The sequence below is a fragment of the Danaus plexippus genome (genome assembly GCF_018135715.1).
Source record: "Danaus plexippus chromosome 22 unlocalized genomic scaffold, MEX_DaPlex mxdp_27, whole genome shotgun sequence".
Classification (NCBI taxonomy): domain Eukaryota; kingdom Metazoa; phylum Arthropoda; class Insecta; order Lepidoptera; family Nymphalidae; genus Danaus; species Danaus plexippus.
The window spans coordinates 87,516-108,776 of record NW_026869855.1 but is presented as its reverse complement, the minus strand read 5'-3'; the positions used below and the strand labels follow the sequence as shown (position 1 = coordinate 108,776).

The 21,261-nt window shown below is 39.7% G+C and overlaps 1 protein-coding gene across 2 annotated transcripts; it reads right to left on the bottom strand.

Annotated features, from left to right (window-relative positions):
• Window positions 1-2,293: 2,293 nt before the first annotated feature.
• LOC116773680 (doublesex- and mab-3-related transcription factor A2) lies at window positions 2,294-17,094 on the bottom strand. Of its 2 annotated transcripts, none has more exons than XM_032666179.2 (4): window positions 16,808-17,094; window positions 15,250-15,405; window positions 14,853-14,964; window positions 2,294-3,543 (listed from the first exon to the last, which is right to left on the bottom strand). In XM_032666179.2, the coding sequence occupies exons 1-4, from the start codon at window positions 16,904-16,906 to the stop codon at window positions 2,813-2,815; spliced, it is 1,098 nt and encodes a 365-aa protein (XP_032522070.1). In that variant the 5' UTR covers window positions 16,907-17,094; the 3' UTR covers window positions 2,294-2,812. The 2 variants fall into 2 exon arrangements, with proteins under 2 accessions (XP_032522070.1, XP_032522072.1); XM_032666181.2 differs by having other exon boundaries at window positions 15,250-15,390; window positions 16,808-17,092.
• Between the last annotated feature and the right edge of the window lie 4,167 nt (window positions 17,095-21,261).

Genomic DNA, 21,261 nt, shown 5'->3' with positions numbered 1-21,261 from the left:
GGTCGAACATCATCGTATCAAGATAGGAAGCGGACCAGCTCACGACGCACTCATTATTGGCTATACTAAGATATAAGTAGGAACACGAATGCACCCTTAGTGCGCGTTATACGTGCACGTTGTATCATTACTGGTTCATTGTTCGTAAACTTATTGACTTTGTAACGAACACGCATTATAACGAGCGTATTAGTATTGAATTTTAATTGACATATATAACTAAATACTTAGAAATGAAATGGGACTTATTTTACTATGTACTGATATTATAAATATGACTGTGAGGGTGTGTTTTGGTTTTCTTTCAGGCAAATATTCTGAACGGGTTTTGATGAAACTTAGCACTAATGTAGCTCAGAGGTGAGAATAACACATATTTTATAGTTACATTACGTCCAGTTTAAGCGAGACCAAGTTGTACTAAGATACTAAGATACTTTTGATACACCGTACATACATCTGTAACTAACTCAGAAGTCCATGTGGAGCAAGTCGCGGGTAAAGTAATATTATAATATAAAATAATGTATATGGTACCTGAGAAAAGATAATTTATGAACCAATTTAAATATTGTTTTTAGGAATTAAAAAAAATATCGAAACTAGTTGAATGACATGCAACATGTTAATATTCCTTTCAAATGATTTAATATTCATTTTGTTATTGAAAGTTAAAAACCATATTTTTGGGTTTTCAATAATTTTACAGATTTTTTTTTAAATATGACAAATAAAAAATTACATTCTCATCTCGTCCGCCCGTGATGACGGCTGCTGCAAAGTAACCGAAACGTCGGGAGTAGGTGTGTAGTGTGGTGTTTGTGTGTGTGTGTGTGTAGTTCAAAATAATGAAAAAAACAAGTGGTGTCCGAAAATATCGGCGCTGTTTAAATGAACACTCCCGAATGTCTTAAATTATATGTCATTAACTCGACTCATCGTATCTATTACAAAATAACAAAACATACAATTAAGTGACCATGGGTGAGTAGTATGTAGAGCGTCCGAAACGATAGTATATATGGAAGGTTTGGCACAAGATGACCACAGGAGAGTGAGGTGACGGAAGGTGACGGAAGGCGACGGAAGGTGACGAGAAAGAACGAGGCTTCAAGAGCATCCCAGGAACGTGTAGTGATGAACGCAGCACACTGGTCTCTGGCTAAGGAATCTTAACATTATTATTTATTATTATATATGGCTTTAGACCAAATGTGTTTTATAGAAGAGTTATGTGGGGTGCATTTTACTGAAATTATAAAAATGATCAGAGAGTGTGCTGCATTCAATGTAAACCAAGTGGCAGGAGCACCAGATGATGAGAGGAAAATATATTCAGGAGTGATGATGGAGACAGCTGGCCGCTTGGGGACGACATACAAGTATCCTTTATAATAAATAAATGACTTTTTTTTATTAGTGCTTAAATTTGATATCGTTCTACCAGCTCACTCTCCTCCCAATAACTGAGTTGATTATCTGTTATTAAACCTCTTCAGGTATTTTATTCTCAAACGTGTTATATTAACGAGTGAATTCTCAACAGGACAAACATTTAACTGCACAATTCACAAAGCTATGGTTGCGTCATTTTCACGAGCACTGCAACTTTTAAATTCCTTCTAAACTACAACTCTGACGTCTGCGTGACGTTAAAACGTTCTAACAGACGTCAACTCGACGTCGCGCTGTCGACGTTACAATGACGTCACTTGAACGTCGACCGACGCGGAGTGTCGGCGATTGTGGGCCGAGTGTCGGCCATCTAACAGTGGAGTCGGTCAGTTTGACGGCGAATTGATGTTAGCGTTTAATGAAAGATGACTTCCGGATTCATAGAATGGTTCACATGAGAGGCTTTTACAACATGCGAAGAAGAGAAGTACAGTACGGGAGACGATGATAAACTTTGCTGTTTTTTTAACTTTATTTTGTTTAAAGATCTATCATATTTCCTTTAGATAACTTTTAAGAGTTCTGTTTTTTAAATGGAACTACTCAATTCTCATATTTAATATGAATCTGTCCAGTAGTCCAGACTCTAAAGATGTGAACACAGAGAGAGCGCGGAGTGAAGACGTCTGTTATGTTATTATGATATAGACATTTCTTTTGGTAAAGTAACTTAAAATATGTATTTATTGATTGATTTATACTTAAAACAAAATGAATAAACATCAAGGAATTCAAAAGATACGATAAGGGGTGTAGCCAGTAGCGGTATGTTTTATATAAAAGGTGTGCTTAGTATATAAAGGAGATGCGATTAAAATACATGTTTTGTATACATCTGTTTATTATTCAAGACATGAAGGTAGTGTCGGGTTACATCTCATATGTTATATATACACGCTTACAACTACTGAACACTATGTAACATACATACAGCCGGGCTAGCTAACTCCTCCGCCGACCTCGTCACCTCAACAGTCCACCTGTGGGCTGTGCTTCATACCCACATCCAGGTGTGTGTATGTATGTCACCGATACACGAATCGAGGACGTCCGACGTCTTCGCTAGCTCTACGTTCCTGGCTAGGATGCTTAGACAATTCACTATCTATTTATAACTTAACATAATCTGTCGAGAGAAGCTCTTCGATCTACGTAAGTATTCTTACTATTCAGTATCAATTATCATTATAATCTGAGCGATCGCGATGGAACACACTAACAACTATTTACAGAGTCCTTTCAATACAAATTTTTGTATTTTTTATTTCTACATAATATTATCTACAGAAAAATATTCACTGGAATTTGATCACTGTGTCCACGAGCCGGCTCTGGGCGCTCCGTGATAGAGATACCCCTAGTCGGAGAAACCTTCGTTGTTGGTGTTGTCCGATGTGGGAGAAGTTCCGGGGGAGGGGACCTGCAGCTGTCGGCCGTACATCAGCTCAGAGGGAGGGAGGAACGAAGAGAGGTACTCGGGCGGAGGGCGGATGACCGTGGGCAGGTAGCCCGTGCCGCTGTACGGGGGAGTCAGGAACCTTCTGGACGGGGAGAACTTGAAGCTCTGATTGGACAGCGGCGAGAAGGCGGACTTGGACTGGTAGGACTGCATGTACTGAGCGGGCGACTCCGGCGTCAGGTGGTAGGGCGGTTCGGGGCCGGCCACCATCATCTCCATGGCCGCCACCACGTCCCCTTTACACCGCGCCAGGATCGCCTCTATCTCCTGGCGACTGCGTCTCGGGAACACCTTGATGAGCACGTCTATGGGTGACTTCTGTAAAGGCGCGCTGTCCTCGGCCGCGTCCGCTATGTGTTCCTGTTTGTTTCTGCGGAACTTGGGTCCGTTCTCCCACTTGTCTTCCTCCTTCTTCACTTCTCCCTGCCTCTCCTTCATGGACAGGTTCTCGGGCGTGAGCGAGGGCTCGGAGTGTTCCAGTTCCTCCTCCACATTCAGCTCGCTGTCTGACGGCGACCGCGGCGGCGGGGTCCTCAGCGGAGGAGTCTGGGAGGGAGTCTTAGACTCCTGGGGGATTTCCCCGGGAGACGGACTCGAACAGACCTCCGTGATGCGAGCTCGCTTGTGAACTGTTGACAACAGACGAATATTAATAAAGAAACACTCAAATGTTATATTTAGTCGATAAATTTGTGTCATTACTTAAAATATAAAGTAAAATAAATGTCATAGAAGTCCCTCGATCAGTGTTATGACGTGTGGCGACAAACATCCGTCCATTACATAATTCAATATTAGTAATGACCGTTTGTATCGAGCTCGGAGTTTGTTCTTTAAAGCTAATTCAAACAGACCGTACGTTTGAAGTATTTAGTAACGAGACATTGTTTTTTGTAACATTTTTCCTTCGAAGACAAACATCACGATACATTAAAAGTACATTCTCAGAGCACACACGACGCTCGAGAAATAAACGTGAGGTCAAGTGTACCGAGAATTATATTCAATAATACTCGGTTACAACGAGCCAACAAATTAGGCTCAGACGGAATATATGACAACTATCAAAATATAAGGTAATGAAATGTAATCTGAATATATTTATTATAAGGTACTTTTTCATTCATTGTTTTGATATCATTTTTATCTCACTCTTATTCAGATGTTTTGAAAGAGTTTTCATTGAAAACGAGCTGTGCAACAATAACTTCACGTCACAGCGTCGTTTGTTACTTGCCGAATAAAATGTGACTGATACTTAAACTCTTGTGTGAAATTCATTTCATAAACACTAAACAAGACTCTCTGGCTCCGGAAACAAAGGACTTCCTCTCACTTTAGTTGGGAAGGTACAAAGCGCTGAGTATAATGTAATTGAATTAATACAAAACTAACAAAACCTTCGCCATTTAGCTTTGTTCTGAGAGAGTCAGCAGCACAACACTAACAAACTTTTATATTCGAAAACCACAAAACTGTTGTCACTATACAACACGCAGCCGGGGGGCAACGCGAGTGTAGTCCGGTAACTATAACAACACGTGGACCAAAACGATCGTTATTGTGTCACTGTAAAGGATATTTTCCTGTAGCTTGTTTATTTGAACGATTGTACAGTTGCCCGAACGAGTCATTGTGTTCATGCAATTAAACTGCGAGTTGTTTTCAGTGGTGTGTGCAAATTTAATGGTCTATGTTATTGTTTTTTAAACGAGGAAGGGAGGGAGGGAGGAGGACAGGGGAGGGGAAGGGAAGGGAGCAGAGAGGAGTGAGGAATTCGATTACAGTTTGATTTCCACGTGTGTGTGTGTGTGTGTGTATGTTAGCACCGTTTATATTGTTTTTCCGAGGTCCGCCTGCGGTTGATCCGTCTATACGTTGCGGTAGTTCGCTCATATTTACATGAAATCCATCTTCAAATCCGTAATTGCTCGTTAATATCGGCAGGCGTTCGTGTTTACTGTGTATTATAACTTATATAGCTTTAGTATCGGATGCTAGTAGCGAGCGACGATTGTTCCCTTTCATTAAAAGGGCTCTCATTATTTGATTGTTGCCGTTTTCAGTGAGTGTGCTCGGTCGACGGAGAGTCCTTCGCATATAACAAATAAAGGAATCGACATCCGAAAGCTTGAATGTGATGTATTCATAACATTAAAGCAGACGGCCAAAGCTACCGAGATTCGTTTAATGACACGTGAGATAAGGCCGAGACGAACATTAAAGAAACAAAATAAGAAAACAACCAGGACTCCATTATAACATTCACTCGTTCAATGAACATAAAGAACGAATGGAAATGAACAAAAACAACAAAAAACACACGCCCTCGCAGTTTCATTACAAATAATACAGCAGTTTAGTTCCATACAAATATACATGCAAAGAGACTTGTACATGTACATGAGACAGAGGTTTAATATATTGTATTGTGAAGAAACGAGTGAACATCTGCCAAATGATTATTGTATTTGATTAAAGGTACTTAGTGGGGAGCGGGCTTAGTGAGGAGGCTGCTCGGGACTCGGGGACTGCGATAGGTACATACAGACACGGAATATGACATAACGACCGACTGATTTTGTGATATAAACATTGAAGGATGTATTCATAAAGTTCCTTAGGATATTTATATTCATTGTAACGCTGACCTCTGAAATATGTTGGATGAGACGTTTTTACGTCATCACATAAAAGTTTACTAAATTAATTTAGTTAATTTATAACATTCAAAAGAGAGATTTTTATAACTGAGAGTAATTTATCTAGAGTGTCTGTACTGACGTTGACGGAGAGAGAAGATGTATTGAGTATTGACAATAAATTAAATCAATTAATGTTCAATAAAATAAGATACAGAGTGAGGTTTGTTGAGTTAGGGCTTTAATATATAAGTGTTATTGTAAAGTTGAATTATTAATATTATATATAAGTAGAATAACATTTAACATATACTATTACTCTATACACAAAATAACTGTTTTCATTTATCATTTGTTTTGTCACTCCGATTGTTTGTTTGCAATGATTATTACAAAAGAACAAGAACAAACTGGACTCGAACTGTCCTCCGAGTGTACGAGGACAAGTTGTTTGTTGAATGAACTACTTTAATATCGTTAACATAGAAACACGTATTAAAACACAATAAAAATAAGAGTTTTTATCAAACAAATGACGAGATTGTTTATAAGACTCGCCGAGCTCCATGAAGCGGTGTAGAAACTATTCTTCGTCTTGTATTGATACACTTATATAATATGTTATTAGTAACACAAAGTTTCTATTGAAATTAATTTACCGTTTTCATTAAAAAACTTATTAACCCCCCGCGAATACACTCAAAACGCTTCACCCGTCCCATGTTAAACTTTGATTTGATTTAAATTAATGAATAAATAAACACATCCATAATTCTATGATAATATATCAATATATAAAGTGAAAAGATTAACTTCTTACGTGTATAATTTTAATTTCAAACGTTTCATGTAGTCGCTGTTATAACTTGAATTACAATAAAATATCTCAACGTAAACGTATTATAAGGTGACAAGTCGTATGGCAGTTAATGTTTGCGTGGAAGCCTTATCCGTTATCGTGAATCTCTGGCGGGCGGATCGCCTTGTTATTATACTGATAAATTAAACGCCTCGCCCCGAAATAACTTCATGAATACGACTGCGGCTGTATGCGGCCTGTATACGACTGTATAACGACTGTATGCGGCCGTATATCGACTGTATGCGGCCGTATGCGGCTGTATTCGATGTTGACACAGTAATAAAAGCAATAAATTAGAGAACAATACTGGCTCGTCGCCACAGGCTTGTCGGGTACAATGCTGTGTTACAATGGCTCTGTCGGGATTCATACAACACGAAAACCATGGCTTCACTCACCGGGAAGAGGAGAGTCAAAGTGAAATATAATGTTGGGGAAGTATCGATTACATATGACACGAAAATATATTAAATCTACCGTCGGGTTGCTATGTATGCTCTACTCAAGAACCTTAGAGATAGTTACGGCTTTAAAATAATAATAGTTATATGTAAATAAATACAATAGTTATATGTTAACTGATAGAAGTATTGCTAAGTCTACTCTAAGTTCTACTTCTTATTGTCTTGAATTTTGAAGCGAAGAACAAGTTGTACATTTGATTAGACGGGTTCTTATTAATGTTTATTAATGCAGAAGAACTGTCCAAGTGTCGCTCAGTTGGTCCAAAACAATACCTTAATCCATACATTTGCTACATGCATCTTGTGTAGTACATAATATAATAATAGTATAAAGAACGAGAAAACAAAACTGTTTGGTTCAGTGCAAGTTAATTATAAAATGTAAATATATGGACTATAGAGGTGAATAAATGTCTTTTTATTCAGTTTAAAAATATGTTGTGAAGTGCCTAAGTGTAAACGAGTTCAGATCCACGGAAAGCCTTTTTGGGGTTCTTTAAAAATATCAGTAATTAAAAGCTTTACAAAGAAATAAAAAAAACAAAAGCCGGAAACTGGAGTGTTTGAAGTCGCTAATTAGGTCCGAGGAACTTTTCAATTATAACATAGTTGTGAGGGTGAAGTCCTTGAACACACAAAACCTCACTGCAGCAGGCGAGCATTACATTCAGTATAAAATGTCCGTCACTACATCTGTAATATCGTCTCTGAATATTAATATCGAAGTTTTAATTATTCCTCCGTACAGTCATTACTGGACATACGGACAAAATTAAAATTCAAATGTTATCAAGAATTAAACGCTTATTGTCAGACCAGACAACCGAGGAGTAGGAAAGAGAAAATAATGTAGAATTTATGTGAAACTAACGAGCCGAGATGACGGGGAAACTGTAAAAGTTAAGGATCATCACATATAAGCTTTTATGAAGCAGAAGTTAAATTACGGTTCAGATTATTTTTAAACTGTTATTTGGTTCCGGACGGAATGTTCCTTCCGTTCCCAAACTAAAGTCGTGTTCAATAAAACAATAAGTAAAAAAGTCCGTTAAAGTTGTCCGGAGCTTTCTTGTTTTTATTTCCTCAGCTTTGATCGCGGAGCAGCCTCAGGGGCTAAATGAAAATACAGCGGAAGCTAGAATCTATGATCTGACAGAAATATCTTCATAGATAGAGATATCCACATTCATACTATGATTGGGCAGTTGGGTCAGGTTGAACGGACTTAGAATATTTGTTGCCACGATACGCGAAAGATGATATACAGATTTTCATGGACATTGATATTTCTGTAGTTTCGACATCAGACAAATATCTTTTAAATTTACATGTAGAGAGTCAGTGAGAACACGTCTTGGCAGTCTCCTTATTCAGACAGTAAATGTCGCTGCTTGTGTGATGCCAAGTCTACGTTTTCTTTGAAGCCAATTTTAAAGTGGAGCAGAAAGTGGTTTGTAATATATTATTAAAAATGGTATTAGTGGTATAATCAGCGTCACAAGTGTTCAACCATAAGATTTAAGTTCATATATACTTATATATAAGTGACGACGAAGATACATTCTCAGTTTTAATAACTCTTATTCACCCTAGGTCCTCCTCGCCGTCTCCGAGTCTGTCTCCAGACTGTACCCGACTGTACCAGCCTGTACCCGTTGACCTCTCCTCCGAAGTATTTAATAAACTCTTCATTAATAGAGCCGTGATCTCTTCCATTCTCAAGTGATTAGCCATACTAACAATACGAGCGCTCGCCCCTCGGCCTCATTGTACGCGACACCTATTATTTACAACTGTCGCGAGTGGAACGAAACACGACCTTAACACTCGCTGGATAGAGTCCGATATGGAAGGGGTTGCAGACGGTCCCACTATAACTCCTAACCGGCGGGTGGTAACAATAAAACCGATTGTCGGATGGTTCTATTATAAATTAACTCCGATCGGAATTTAATCTTATTGTACGGGGTTAGAGTTTAATTTGTATTGATCGAGTGAGTTCGCGCTGAAGCTCCGATCGAGAAATTAGTATTCTATAGCGACGCGATCACACGCAGAGCCGGGGTATATTAATATAGTTATAATTTGAACGGGGATCGGGAGCACGGGCTCTCGATTGACTTTATATTATAGGAGTAGCTTTCTCGTTCAAATATTCGGTAATTAAATTGAACATTACAATGAACAAAGAACCCGGACTCAACAAACAAAAGTGAAGCGAACAAAAGTATACATCCTACATCAAGAGAAGCAGCGAGTGGTAGGTGGCAACTCTGACGGTGGTGGAAGCATTAGGAGTCTGAATCTAGTCTGTGTGACGATACGAGACAGATAAAAGATACTGGCCATTGATGTAACTAAATATATTAGAAACACAAATGTACATATATACGTAGACGACAAGATAATAATAGTTAAAAATGTATTAAAGAAAAAAAGAATAAACTTGTGGCACTTGATATTTAATATAATTATTATAAATTAGAGCAGTCGAACAAACACGGATTGTAGGGCGGCTAGCGAGCAGATGTTACGACATTATTAAAAAACCATATATAAGTAGTGTTTGTACACAACCCCCCTCCCCGACCGCCCGCCCGCCCGTCTGTCAATGAGTCACTGCCTCAGCCAGCGGGCACCAGGTCCGCGGCCCCCTTGAACCCTTGTAATTCATTTATCCATTGATATCTCTTACACTACATTCTAAACACCCTCGAGTTTAAAATTAATAAAACAGATCCAACAGTATTGTTCGACATAAAAAACTCTCTGCAACAAATATAATGCTACTGTAATAATATGTATACTAATAATAACGCGAAGCGAGTGAGCGAGTCAATGAATCCCGACATCTCAAACACTGAGTCAGTCATCAATCAGGATGCAGCGGAGGTAAGCCGACACGGTTTAATCAAAAACAGAACAAAAAAGACGAGAGGAAAATTTAATAAAAACCTAAGAAGCCTCGCAAAAACGTTATCCGACACCGAACAGAGAGAGAGTGTGTATCACTTACAAGCACCGAAAGGGAAAAAAGCAATACATTGATTTGTAGCGCTGCGGGGACTCGGGGGAGATGCACGTTACAGACATACACTGATACCGTCTGCTGGAGGACTTGACTTGGTGGCTCTAAATTTATAACGGACGAGATAATAATTAACATTGATAGTTACCAATGAATTACAACGATCGTAAGAAGCTATCATTGTGGTAACATCGGTAAGTTGTCGAAGTGATCTGTGTGGAGCAGAACACGAGTGAGCTGGCGGCCAGCCTCGTGTCAAGAACAAGCTGCGGGTTCTGGCCTGAGGCTGGCGAGATGACTCGCCCATTAACCTCAGATATTGAGGACTTGAAGAGCACTCGGAGGGAGCGGACACACGCACACCCACACGAGCTGATAACGACTCTAACACAAACATTTACAGCTGGAATTCGTTCAACACGATCCACGCTTAAGGATACACTGTTTATATCTGTACTGTGGATCTTATCACGCGAGGGTTAGAGTTGATTATCGAACGATAAACTGTTAAAGATGTACGCGATCCTCCTTTAACTGTGGTGGTTTTTAGTAAAAGGTTTCAATAATGGCCGGTCAGTCGTATAATGGCTGGATTTTTTCATTTTCTACAAAAGAACAAGTTGTTATAAGACGAGTGGCTCGTTATTTGGGGTCGTCGAGGTAATTCAATACAACCGTTGTTCAGCTCGAGGACTTTCACTTTTGTGTTACTTCCCACCGACACTGAAGAAACCTACTCCCAACATTAACAAACGTAGTCATTTATAAAGACACTTCACTCCTCAGTATCATATTAAAAGGACGAAGAGGTCAAGCACAGACTAAAACAGAAGCCTTCAATGCTGGGGATAAAGCAGGAATGAAATACTGACAGGAATAAAAAACGTATTCCTTCCAACGATCCGCGGCCATACAACCTGTACAACCCGTACAGCCTCTACAGGCTCTACAGCCTCTACAGTCTCGACGGGCTCGAACGTTTAAACGCAATCGACCGTTCATCGTACAAAGCAACATAAATAGAAAAAATATATATTATTTCACATTCTGAAATTGAAATAAAAAATAAAAAACACATTGCGAAAGTTTATCAAAAGCCGACCCTTGCCAACCCGTTCATACTCCATACAGCACACATACGCACACACACACGCACACACACACGCGCGTACACACACAGACACAGGTCTATTAAAAACGATTTGCACAATGAGCGTTCAGGTTGCATCCTCACCGCGGTCAGGGAGGCGGCGAGGAGGCTCTTCACATGGTCACGGTATCGAAATGGACCGAGAGAGATGGAGATACGGAGGGAAGGAGAGGGGGAGAGGGGCAGAGGGGGGGAGAGAAACACTTTGAACATCTCATTATTTGGACGCGAGGACGTCTTGACAAGGTTCACAGGACGTGTCATTAGTTCAGAGAATTGTATTCATTTTGGTATTACTATACTCAAATATAAAATGTGTTTCTGTTAGAATTCAAAATATAAAAATCAATGAACCTGCGACTCCCGGGACAGCGCGGGCGGACACTTCAGCCATTGATCTATTGTGTCCCTGTTGTGTCGGGGGTAAAAGATCAAAATGTAATAAGCCGTCCGAGTGCTGTTCGTCGTCTGTCTGTAACGAGATCCGCTGTATTCCGACACATCACGTCTCTATATTCCTTTATTCATTTTAACCTTAAGAATTTCAAATTAATGTTATATTTAAAATCACATTAAATAAAAAATAGCGAATTAGCGAAATTTCCTCTCAACTTTAGTATCCGTAGTGTAAACAGTGATTGATTTCAATTTAAAATGTATTAAAACACTGCTAATTTCTATCAATTAATATAACAAGGTATGGAGCACTACTCTCGCCGCTAATAGAGGCAGTGTTCTGAAGGGTGCCACCCTACAATCAATTATCGATTGACCCCACTTCAACCTCCGACACACAAATATCACCTCTAACATTATCGCAGAACGTTATACATTTGCGTGTGCTGATAAAGCACTCGGACGCATTCACATCACAAGTGTACAGTCAATTAATTAATCTAACTATTATTTGACGTTAATTATTCAAATCTAATACATTTTTTCCGAGTGTGCTCTCGGAATAGCAAGAGATAAGAAATGAAAGCGTATAAATCCTAATTTCTTTTTAATCTAATTTTATATTTCAATGATATAAAACCTTTTTTCCAGTCCACCTCTTTAATAACTTCTAAACTTGAAATACATCGACATGTGCCGGAGGGAGAGGTGACGTGATGTGGTGGAATCAATTTATAGGGTCTTTGATGGTAGCTGGTGGGGCGGCGGTGGTGGAATGGAATTGTAGCGCGATGTCACGAGAGACAGGACACGCGCACGAGAGGCAGCGAGTAGCGGGCGGCGGAGGCGAGCGGAGAGGATTATTATAATATTTCTTATGTCATGGTCGGAGCCTGTCTCTAATAGACTTTCATCGGGATGTCCTCCTGTACTGCCTGCGACAGTATGTGTGTTTCGGTCGCCATATCTCTTATAATATTGTATAATTCTTTAATATCTGTAGCGCGGGTCGTCTCCGGAATGCGCTCGTCATATATTTAATAGTGTTCGTGACCCTCGACCCTCGACCCTAGACCCCCGCCCTCCGGCCGCAGGAACTTTAATAAACACCCCCTCATAGACAGTATTCTTAAACTGACACTGTTTATGACCTGCATTATTATTATCGGAGGCCACATTCCACTGGTCGTCATCTGTACGTCTAAGTACTATATGTTAAGTGTACTAAGAAGTACATTTGTTCTAAGTGTCATACAGAACGTCACATACCACTACTTAGTGTGTCTTGATGTGTGTATTAGTATAAGAATACTCACACAAACGCATAAACACACAAACACACCCACAAACACATTCACACACACACACACAACAAATTTCTTTTAATTTTTCAATTACTTTCAATGAAAAATGTACACAAAAGTCTTTAATTCATAATGTGTAAGTGTATTGCGACAAGTGTAGCGGAGCCGCTACGAGCTACGAGCCGCGGTCTACGAGCCGCGTGCTATGAACTGCGAGCCGACTGTTCAATGTGCGAGGCGATCCACACATAGGCGGCACTCCGACATCAATTATACGATTTGAAATCATAACCATTAGAAATAAGATTTAATTTGGCTCGAAGGAGACTCGCGGAGGCTTTTGATGTTACAGTCACGGAATATAAATAAAGTTACCGAGCAATTAACTGAACGCGGCCAGGGCTGCCAGCGCCGACCGACGAGCTCGTCGCACGGAAATTTACTCTCAAGGAGCTAAGCTCGGGATGAGACAGAGAATATAATTTATCTCTAAATTACATTGAGTCACCGCTGGAGTCAGCCGTGACCGTCGTATCGTATGTGATGTCACGTCACACAGAATAAGTATCTTGCGGAGTTTAAAAAAGTCCACGCGGAAGTAGTTAAAGTACTTACGGTTATTGTAAATGTGCGATATGAGTGTCGAGCTACTGAACCGAATCGATTATATAGGACTTTACGAATAGAAAGGTTTCTATGAATCGCGAGGTGCCAGCCCTGGAACAGAAACAGTTTAAGACTCGCTCTTAAAACACATTCATAGAGGCGACCGACGCCTGAGGAGTGTGAGAGGAGACCAGGGACCAGGGAGACGCGAACAGCCGAGAGAGTTTTATTGACAATATTCAATGTTTATAGAGAACGGTTCATACGGCGACGGAGATGAGGGGCTCGGAACGAGTACACTCTACATTAAAACAGGTGACGAGCTGACTTATGACACTACCTTTATAGTGATTGTCCCTAAATGTCCTGTATTGATAGCTACAACGTGCTAACATTGTATAATCTGCAGCCGGCGCCCGGCAGCTCGTTTAATTTACGTTAAAGTAATTACGTTACAGTTTCACTTTATTTTCCTTTACTTTAACTCGACTGTTCCCGTTCCTCGAGTCATTCATTAGATGTTATGTAAGCGGTGAAGTGTCGTCAGCGAGAGGGAAAGTTATTTAATCTGTTTAATTGGCGTCAGAGCTCGCCGCGACACTTTAACATTTAACGACTACTTCTCTATGAATAGTGTTTATTTTTTTATTCTTTCTGGTTCGGTTAACTATAACTGAGTCCCTCTCAGTTACTTACTGCGAGTTAACGGGATTGTTTTTGTTATTGCCGTTTTCGTTGAATCAACTATTTCAGAATGTTCTAAGAGTAATTTGAATCTAATAGCGAACAGTTTTAATTATTTACTATAAAAGTAATTCTGTTTCAATCCGTTCTCTGATTCTGTAATGTTCTCTATGTACTTCCACCACCGAGAGTCATTTTCTTATAGTTTTTCATATATTTAATTCATTAACAAATATTTGTCGTAACATTATCATTTCGTGGAACGAAAACTTTGTGTACATTTTTATGAAAATTGATTTAATGTAAGAACGTGAAATTGACAGAGTCCAAGTTTATATTGAGATGAAATGCACAAAATTATTATGTTATATAAAATGTATTAAATACAATGTCAAGTGGCAACGAAAAAGCGATGGTTGATGTAACTTAATGCTGATTACTTTATAAGAAAATCATCATCAAATAATTAACAAATGAATTGTGTTATAAATAGAAGCGCAGTTATAATCACAGTTTAATATATGACTACCCGCAAGAACAGTCACTTTATAAGATAATCAATAAAGGCACAACTATTGTGATATCGTCAGAAGATAATAAAAGCAGTTTAAGAAACCTTCAGACATTGATATGATCCGTGTCAGTGATCACACGAGGTAGGATGCGTGTTTAGTTTGCTATAAACATAAGACGTTCTAAGGCTCGGGTGATGTGAGAACATGTGAGACAAGCTGTAGGTGGAATATAGTGTGTGACCCGTCATAGTCGGTGTAGTCAATGTGTGTTTGTCCGTCATACTGACCGGGAGCGTCTTCCTGGATGTCCGGGAAGTGTTGCGTCGTTGGCTGAGAGTATAACATGTTCAGCTCACGAGCTTCGTTCTCCTCCTGCGCCTGCTGGCGACGGAGGGCGACCTGGGTCACAGTAACACAGATTAAAACATAACACTACATTGATAGAAGTAGAATATAAAAAACATAGGAACGAAACATTCGTTACACTGAGCAATAAGTAGCAAAGGCCGGAACGTTACTCACTAGTAACAAACATAACATTTATAAAGAAATTGTAATTATTTTCAACAGTTTAATAGATTGAACAAGTAATATATTTCTACTGTTACTGTTGTTCTATTACTGTGCTGCAATATTCGTGTTTTGAGTAAGAATAACATTGTTCTGTGCATGTATCTAACTGACCTGTGCAGCCATAACTCGCTGTCTCTCCGCTATGAGGGTACATTTAGCGCAGACACAGTCCCGCCAGCGGCAGTACCTCTTGTGGCCCTTGAGAGCGGACACCACGCCGTGGTTGCGACACCGGGCACACTTCGGCGTCCTCTGAGCACAGAACAACTTCTATACATTAAAACTTTGATAATATATACAAGGAATACACCGGCCCCGAGAGCCGCACACAGACATGATCACGCGAGTTAAGCGCACGGACAATTCAGAGAAACAATGAAACTTAAAGAAACGAAACAAGTATTTTATATGAAGGAAGGAAACGGCTGTTAGTTTGACTTTATTGTAGTAAAGAAAAAGACAAAAAGTGCTGACAAACGAATCGTGAAGAAACGAGCAAAACATATGTTGGTTCATATTAAATATAATAATTTTATTAAAAAAATTACTTATTGATATATTTAGGTTATTATACATTTATTTTCAGATATAAAAACTTAAATATAAATGTTTTTCCTCTGTATCCTGCCGTCGTTAAAGTCAATCTTATGACGAACGCTCAAAGTCCCTTTATTATGTATATCACACTAGCAAATTCTGTATAAATTTGTAATTCTCAGTGAGTATATGTGATTTTAATTAGAATTAAAATATTTTTAAAGTAAATGTAATAATTATGAATAATTTGTAACGTCGCTACTCTTTGACAAATGAAGTACCCAATACCGTCACAACAACTCAGAGTGTACATTAGATAATATAACACTTTAACCTAAAGTTATCTTTCGTCTGTTCAGACAGCATTGGTTGTCTCGTTTGTTTGTTATTATTAAATTGACCTAATTTATATAAATTATAATACAACTTTTTTTTATTTAACTCACTCTTCATTAAAAAAAAGTTACATTTGTAATAAAAGTGAAATTGAAACCTCACAAACAGATTGTAATATGATGAATAGAATAATTCAATTCCATTATAATATTAATATAAAGCTCGGTGTGTAATGAAGTGTAACGAAATACGTTAATAAGCAGACTCAGGTACACTTCCGAAACCCTCCGAGGTTTTTATTGGATATTGTTATTCTGTGAAATGTATCGCGACACTTTAATTATAAAGTAACGAAATATGATGACGCGGAGTGTGATGATGATGATGAAAGATGATGAATGATGATGAACACACGGTGCTATTAATATTGAAGATGAAATTGTAAAATACAATATGAAATTTATTACTGTAATGTTAATATTCATATGTTACAACCAGTCCCTACGACCGACGGATAAACTTTGAACTGTTGGGGAGCTTTAGAATAAACAAAATTATTTAAACATATTAGAATTCATAAAAAGGAATCTTTGAGAAGAAACAAAATATATTTTAGTTAAAAGAAAGTTACATAAAAATATGTGAACAGCGAAAACGATTAGACATACACATAAAAATATATTCAAACATAAAAAGCGTTTAGTTCTAAAGATATTCCATACTGAGAATACAAACAAGTGTGAGAGATATTAACGAGCGTATGGCGCGTTATGGTAGAGTCGACATGTTCCAATACCTGGTATCTCTCGGAGGCTCTGAGGAAGAAAGGAGGCAGAGCAGCCAGCACCGGGTGTTGGACCAGCTGGGACACGTCCACACCCGTCGGTAGAGACATGGCACGGACCGGGGAGAGAGAGGACACACGGACACACGAGCACAAGAGCACACGGACACGGGCGGAGACGAGCGGCGCGACTATAGCATGGTACACAAGCCGCGCGCGACCTCACCCCGGCACTGACACGAGACTGTTGCTTCACCGAGCCCGGGGCCGCGCCGGGGACGGGGCCGGGGGCGGGCGGCTAGTGCGTCTCTCTCTCGCCGCACTGATAACTGTATATGTTGTATCAGCAGATTATATAAAATGTCGGCGATCTCGGCCTCCGCCAATGAGGATGCTCGGCGCCCGCCCCCGGGACATTCATTGGACGGCGGACTCGACCAGCTTGCTTTATAAAGGTGACTTTTTTGAGAAGCGCTCTTTGTGCGGCCCGAGCCTTCCTGAATACAAAAAATACACAAATAACGATAATATCTGTTATTACAACTCGTTATTACATATTGTTACCGACTCTGACGACTCTATCATCACACACACACACTCACACCAACTCTACCACTCACACCATCTCTACCACTCTACCACTCTCTACACACCGTGACATTTAACTGATCCCCGTATTTGTATTGTATTAAGTATAAATACCGCTCGATGACTATCTGTCTCTACATTCATTGTGTTGTAGAGTCCACATGTTAATGTAGGCTCGCCGAGGTTGTCGATGTCACCATCATGACAACTGTATTGTTATTATAAAGAGAGCGCCATCACATCACTGCGTTATTACAGCGGGACCATCCCCTGTCATCATTCACTTATCACATTATGAACTGTGACGTCAGTGTACACTACCTGACAGTATAACTCTGTTACAATACTTGGAAACTTAACATATTAAGTAAAATTAAATTTAAAATATATTTATTCATAACTTATATTTTACGCAACCTTCTCTCTCTTTTTATATATATTATTGTATGTGTACGTTTTTGTATGTGTGTGTGTGTTGTTGATCGTCGTTCGCTATCCGTTAATTCCTTAATCAAGTCCTCCACCAGCAGCAAGGTGACGACCAAATTAAATATTTCAATTTGAAGGGAATTCGATTTAAATTACAATGAGTTTGGCTGAGAGGGAGGAGGGAGGGAGGGAGGTGCAGGGGCCGGGGGGAGAGACATCATTATTAACGCGTTTGAATGCCGCGTGTTGAAACAGGATTAATATAATATACATATTGGTGTTATAACGGAAAACTGAACTGTTGTTGCTGTAGTAAGACTCTCCTCTGTGGTCACACTGAACCAGAGGTCAGTCGAGCTCTGTTTCCTTCCTCCACACCCCGAGGAACTGGCCACAGACCTGGTCATCATGAGCTGCTCCGAGTCTTCATCGCCTCTCCCCCTATCATCGGAAGCTTCACTTTGAGGTTTGTTTGTATTATGATGTACTGCTCCCAGTAACGGTTCCACTCTGTTTTTGTATACATTATGTTTTTATTTCTCGTAGCACTTGGCATGTTACATCATTATATTCGTGTGTGTTGTGTTAACATCTGCTCACCTGACACATGCTGGAGGTGAGGCTCCGGGGGGCGGGCAAGGGGAGGAGGAGAGGGAGAGGAGAGGGGGGAGGAGGCTGTATAAATGAGAATTCCTCCGCCGCGACCAATTCGCGAAATGTGAACATTTCGTAAACGTCTCAACTTAGAGTTAGTGATGTTCCTGCACGATGAAAGAATGGTTCGAGCATGGAGTACTGAGAGGAGATAGAGCTGCAGCACACGGAGACCCCGCGACAGGAGTGTTCCTGGAACTACACACGTATATGTGGTGTAATCACTTCTACTTCACGAGTTGTTATTGAACAATTATTATTAACATGAGTCAACATTTTATAAACAGTATGAACGCCACGTTCCTACTCCACCATCTCCTAATAGTTATTTATGTCATCATTAAGATGACATTTTCAGTAGCGGTGTGTTCTCTGCATCTATCGTCACATAGAATCATCGATATCGGCTCTGTTCCCTCTCTACGCAGCGTGGGAGAGCGAATATCTTGGTAAAGCGTTAAAATGAAATGTTCGCTATTTGAATATGGTCGGTGTCTCTGGCGAGCCCCCGCGCCCCCGCGCCCCCTCCCCCCACACAGCCTCCAACCTCCCTCTAGAACGTAAACCTGAACGTTCGGGAGTCGGGAGCCTCCACATTAGCAGTCATATCGGAAAGATAAACTTGTTCTATTGATATTTTAATGTAATAAATTTTTGTATCATAATTAACTTGACACGTGTTCAAGTCAATGTCTCATTTGTAGTCACTCCATCTCTCCCGAGTGTCCTCCTGGTGTCACTTTTCCTTATACTATCCTTATAAGTCTCTGAGGACGAGCGCTCCCTGGACGTCCTACGTCTCCCGCTCCGGATATTGTGTTGTCAAAGTAATTTAACGATATACTGTCTTGTAGGAGCGCTTCTCCCCCCTTTCCCCATCCCCCCTCCCCTCCACCCTCTTCACGTCATGTTGTTCCTTTATGGTCTCTGTATTATTATATGTTGATGTGGAGGCGATGTGTTCTCGTCTTATTATTGTCATAAAATTTAATTTCTGTAAAACGTACTGAAGTGGAATTATTTAGCTGTTCACGTTTATATATAAAATTAATGGTCTGTTTTTTTTCAGATATTATGCCGAGAGATGTATTTGACAGTAAAACATTTAGTAACAAAGAGAGAGAAGGAGAGACGTGGCGTGTATAATAATAAAAAATAATAATAATAAAAATAGTTAAAGGTATTGTGAGTAATGAGAAATAATTTAGATTTTACATTTAACTAGCTAATGAAATAAATGAAGAAAAACAAAGTACATGTCACAAGAAACTTTGTATGTACATCATTGTAATATGAATGATTCTCCTGTATAGTGAGTGAACTCTACGTAGAGTCTGTGTGGCCTCCGGGACATATAACAATAGAGTCACAATGTAACAGTGTTAGGTATCGGAGCCGCCAATAGCGAGTTGGTAACAGTTGCGCGAGCATTCATTGGTCGCTGAGACTCTCCGAGAGACGACTCATTAGGACGGACGGAAAGATACACTTCCTCTTATATAATGTATAGATAGAGGACTCGCCTGTCGGTATATAGGGAGCTAGTGAGTTAGTGAGTTAGTGACGGGCGACGAGGCTTCTGCTGATATACTGACTCGTTGGAAACGGTGATAATATATAATATAATTAGTTTTAAATGAACTTCCTTTTAAAGACGTTAAGTCGAAACGAGATTTTAAAACTCACCAGTCGCGATCGAAGTATTCAAAAATAATTATTAACTAAATATTTAGAAAATGTCAATTAACTACATTATTTTTTTTATTCGTTGAAACAAAACTTTATTTCTCATTGCGTTTAATTTTATTATATTTAAAACAGAACATTCAAAAGTCATTGAACACGAAATATTCTTAGTTATTATAAATGTATTACCAACTGGTATTATGATAACTGAGCATTGAGCTGCCTGAACTGAGCACTGAGTATCTAGAACTGAGCATTGAGCGGTGACAAACAGCTTGAACAGGACTCTGGACGGTCAGCTTTGGCAGCATCGTATACACAGGATACGAAATGGCAGCTCATAGAGACAGCTTAGTGTGGAATGGACGGTCAATAAAACAATGTCATATGTTACATGTTAATGTTAGATCAGCGACGCCGACAGCTCCTCGATGGCTCGCGTCGTCTAACATTCAGTTCAGTAACATCACATCACCGAGCAACATGTTCGCCAACTCGTCTTAATGAATGCATTCGTACTTTATGAGGCTACAGTTTCTTGCAGTACTCGCAGAGCAACACAGTACTTACAACTCAGCGTATATTTTTTAATAATAAAGCCTTATCCTCAACCTCCTGTCCTCACAGACCGCTGACCAACAAAAACAGAAAGCCTCCTCGACTGCCTGCGACAGACCGACTAGTGGCGTTTGTTTTCTTTGGTGTTAGGAAACCGACACAAGGGCCGTGGACTCACGACCGTTACACTGTATAATGTAACACGCGAACACACACACAACCTGCCAGCAAATACAGGCTGCCAAGGCATTCGTTATCTGATCTTTGAAATATACTATAAACCCGCGGAGTTGTTCTATATTCTCCTAATGTATCTCCGACATGTCGCTCTCCTTACATCTCCTTGTCGTATATTGTTATATATATCTCTATAAACATACATACTGTCAGTTTGTCCGTCGTCGAGTCTCCTTCACTCCGTTTTTCGTCTGCGGTCGTCGTTTTCTGAGTTTTTTCGTGTCGTTTTTCGTTTCGGGTTGTCGTTTGATAAAATTCCTTACATTAGGATCAGACGTTTCGCTGAAATTTATGTGCGTTAAGAATTGTTTTAG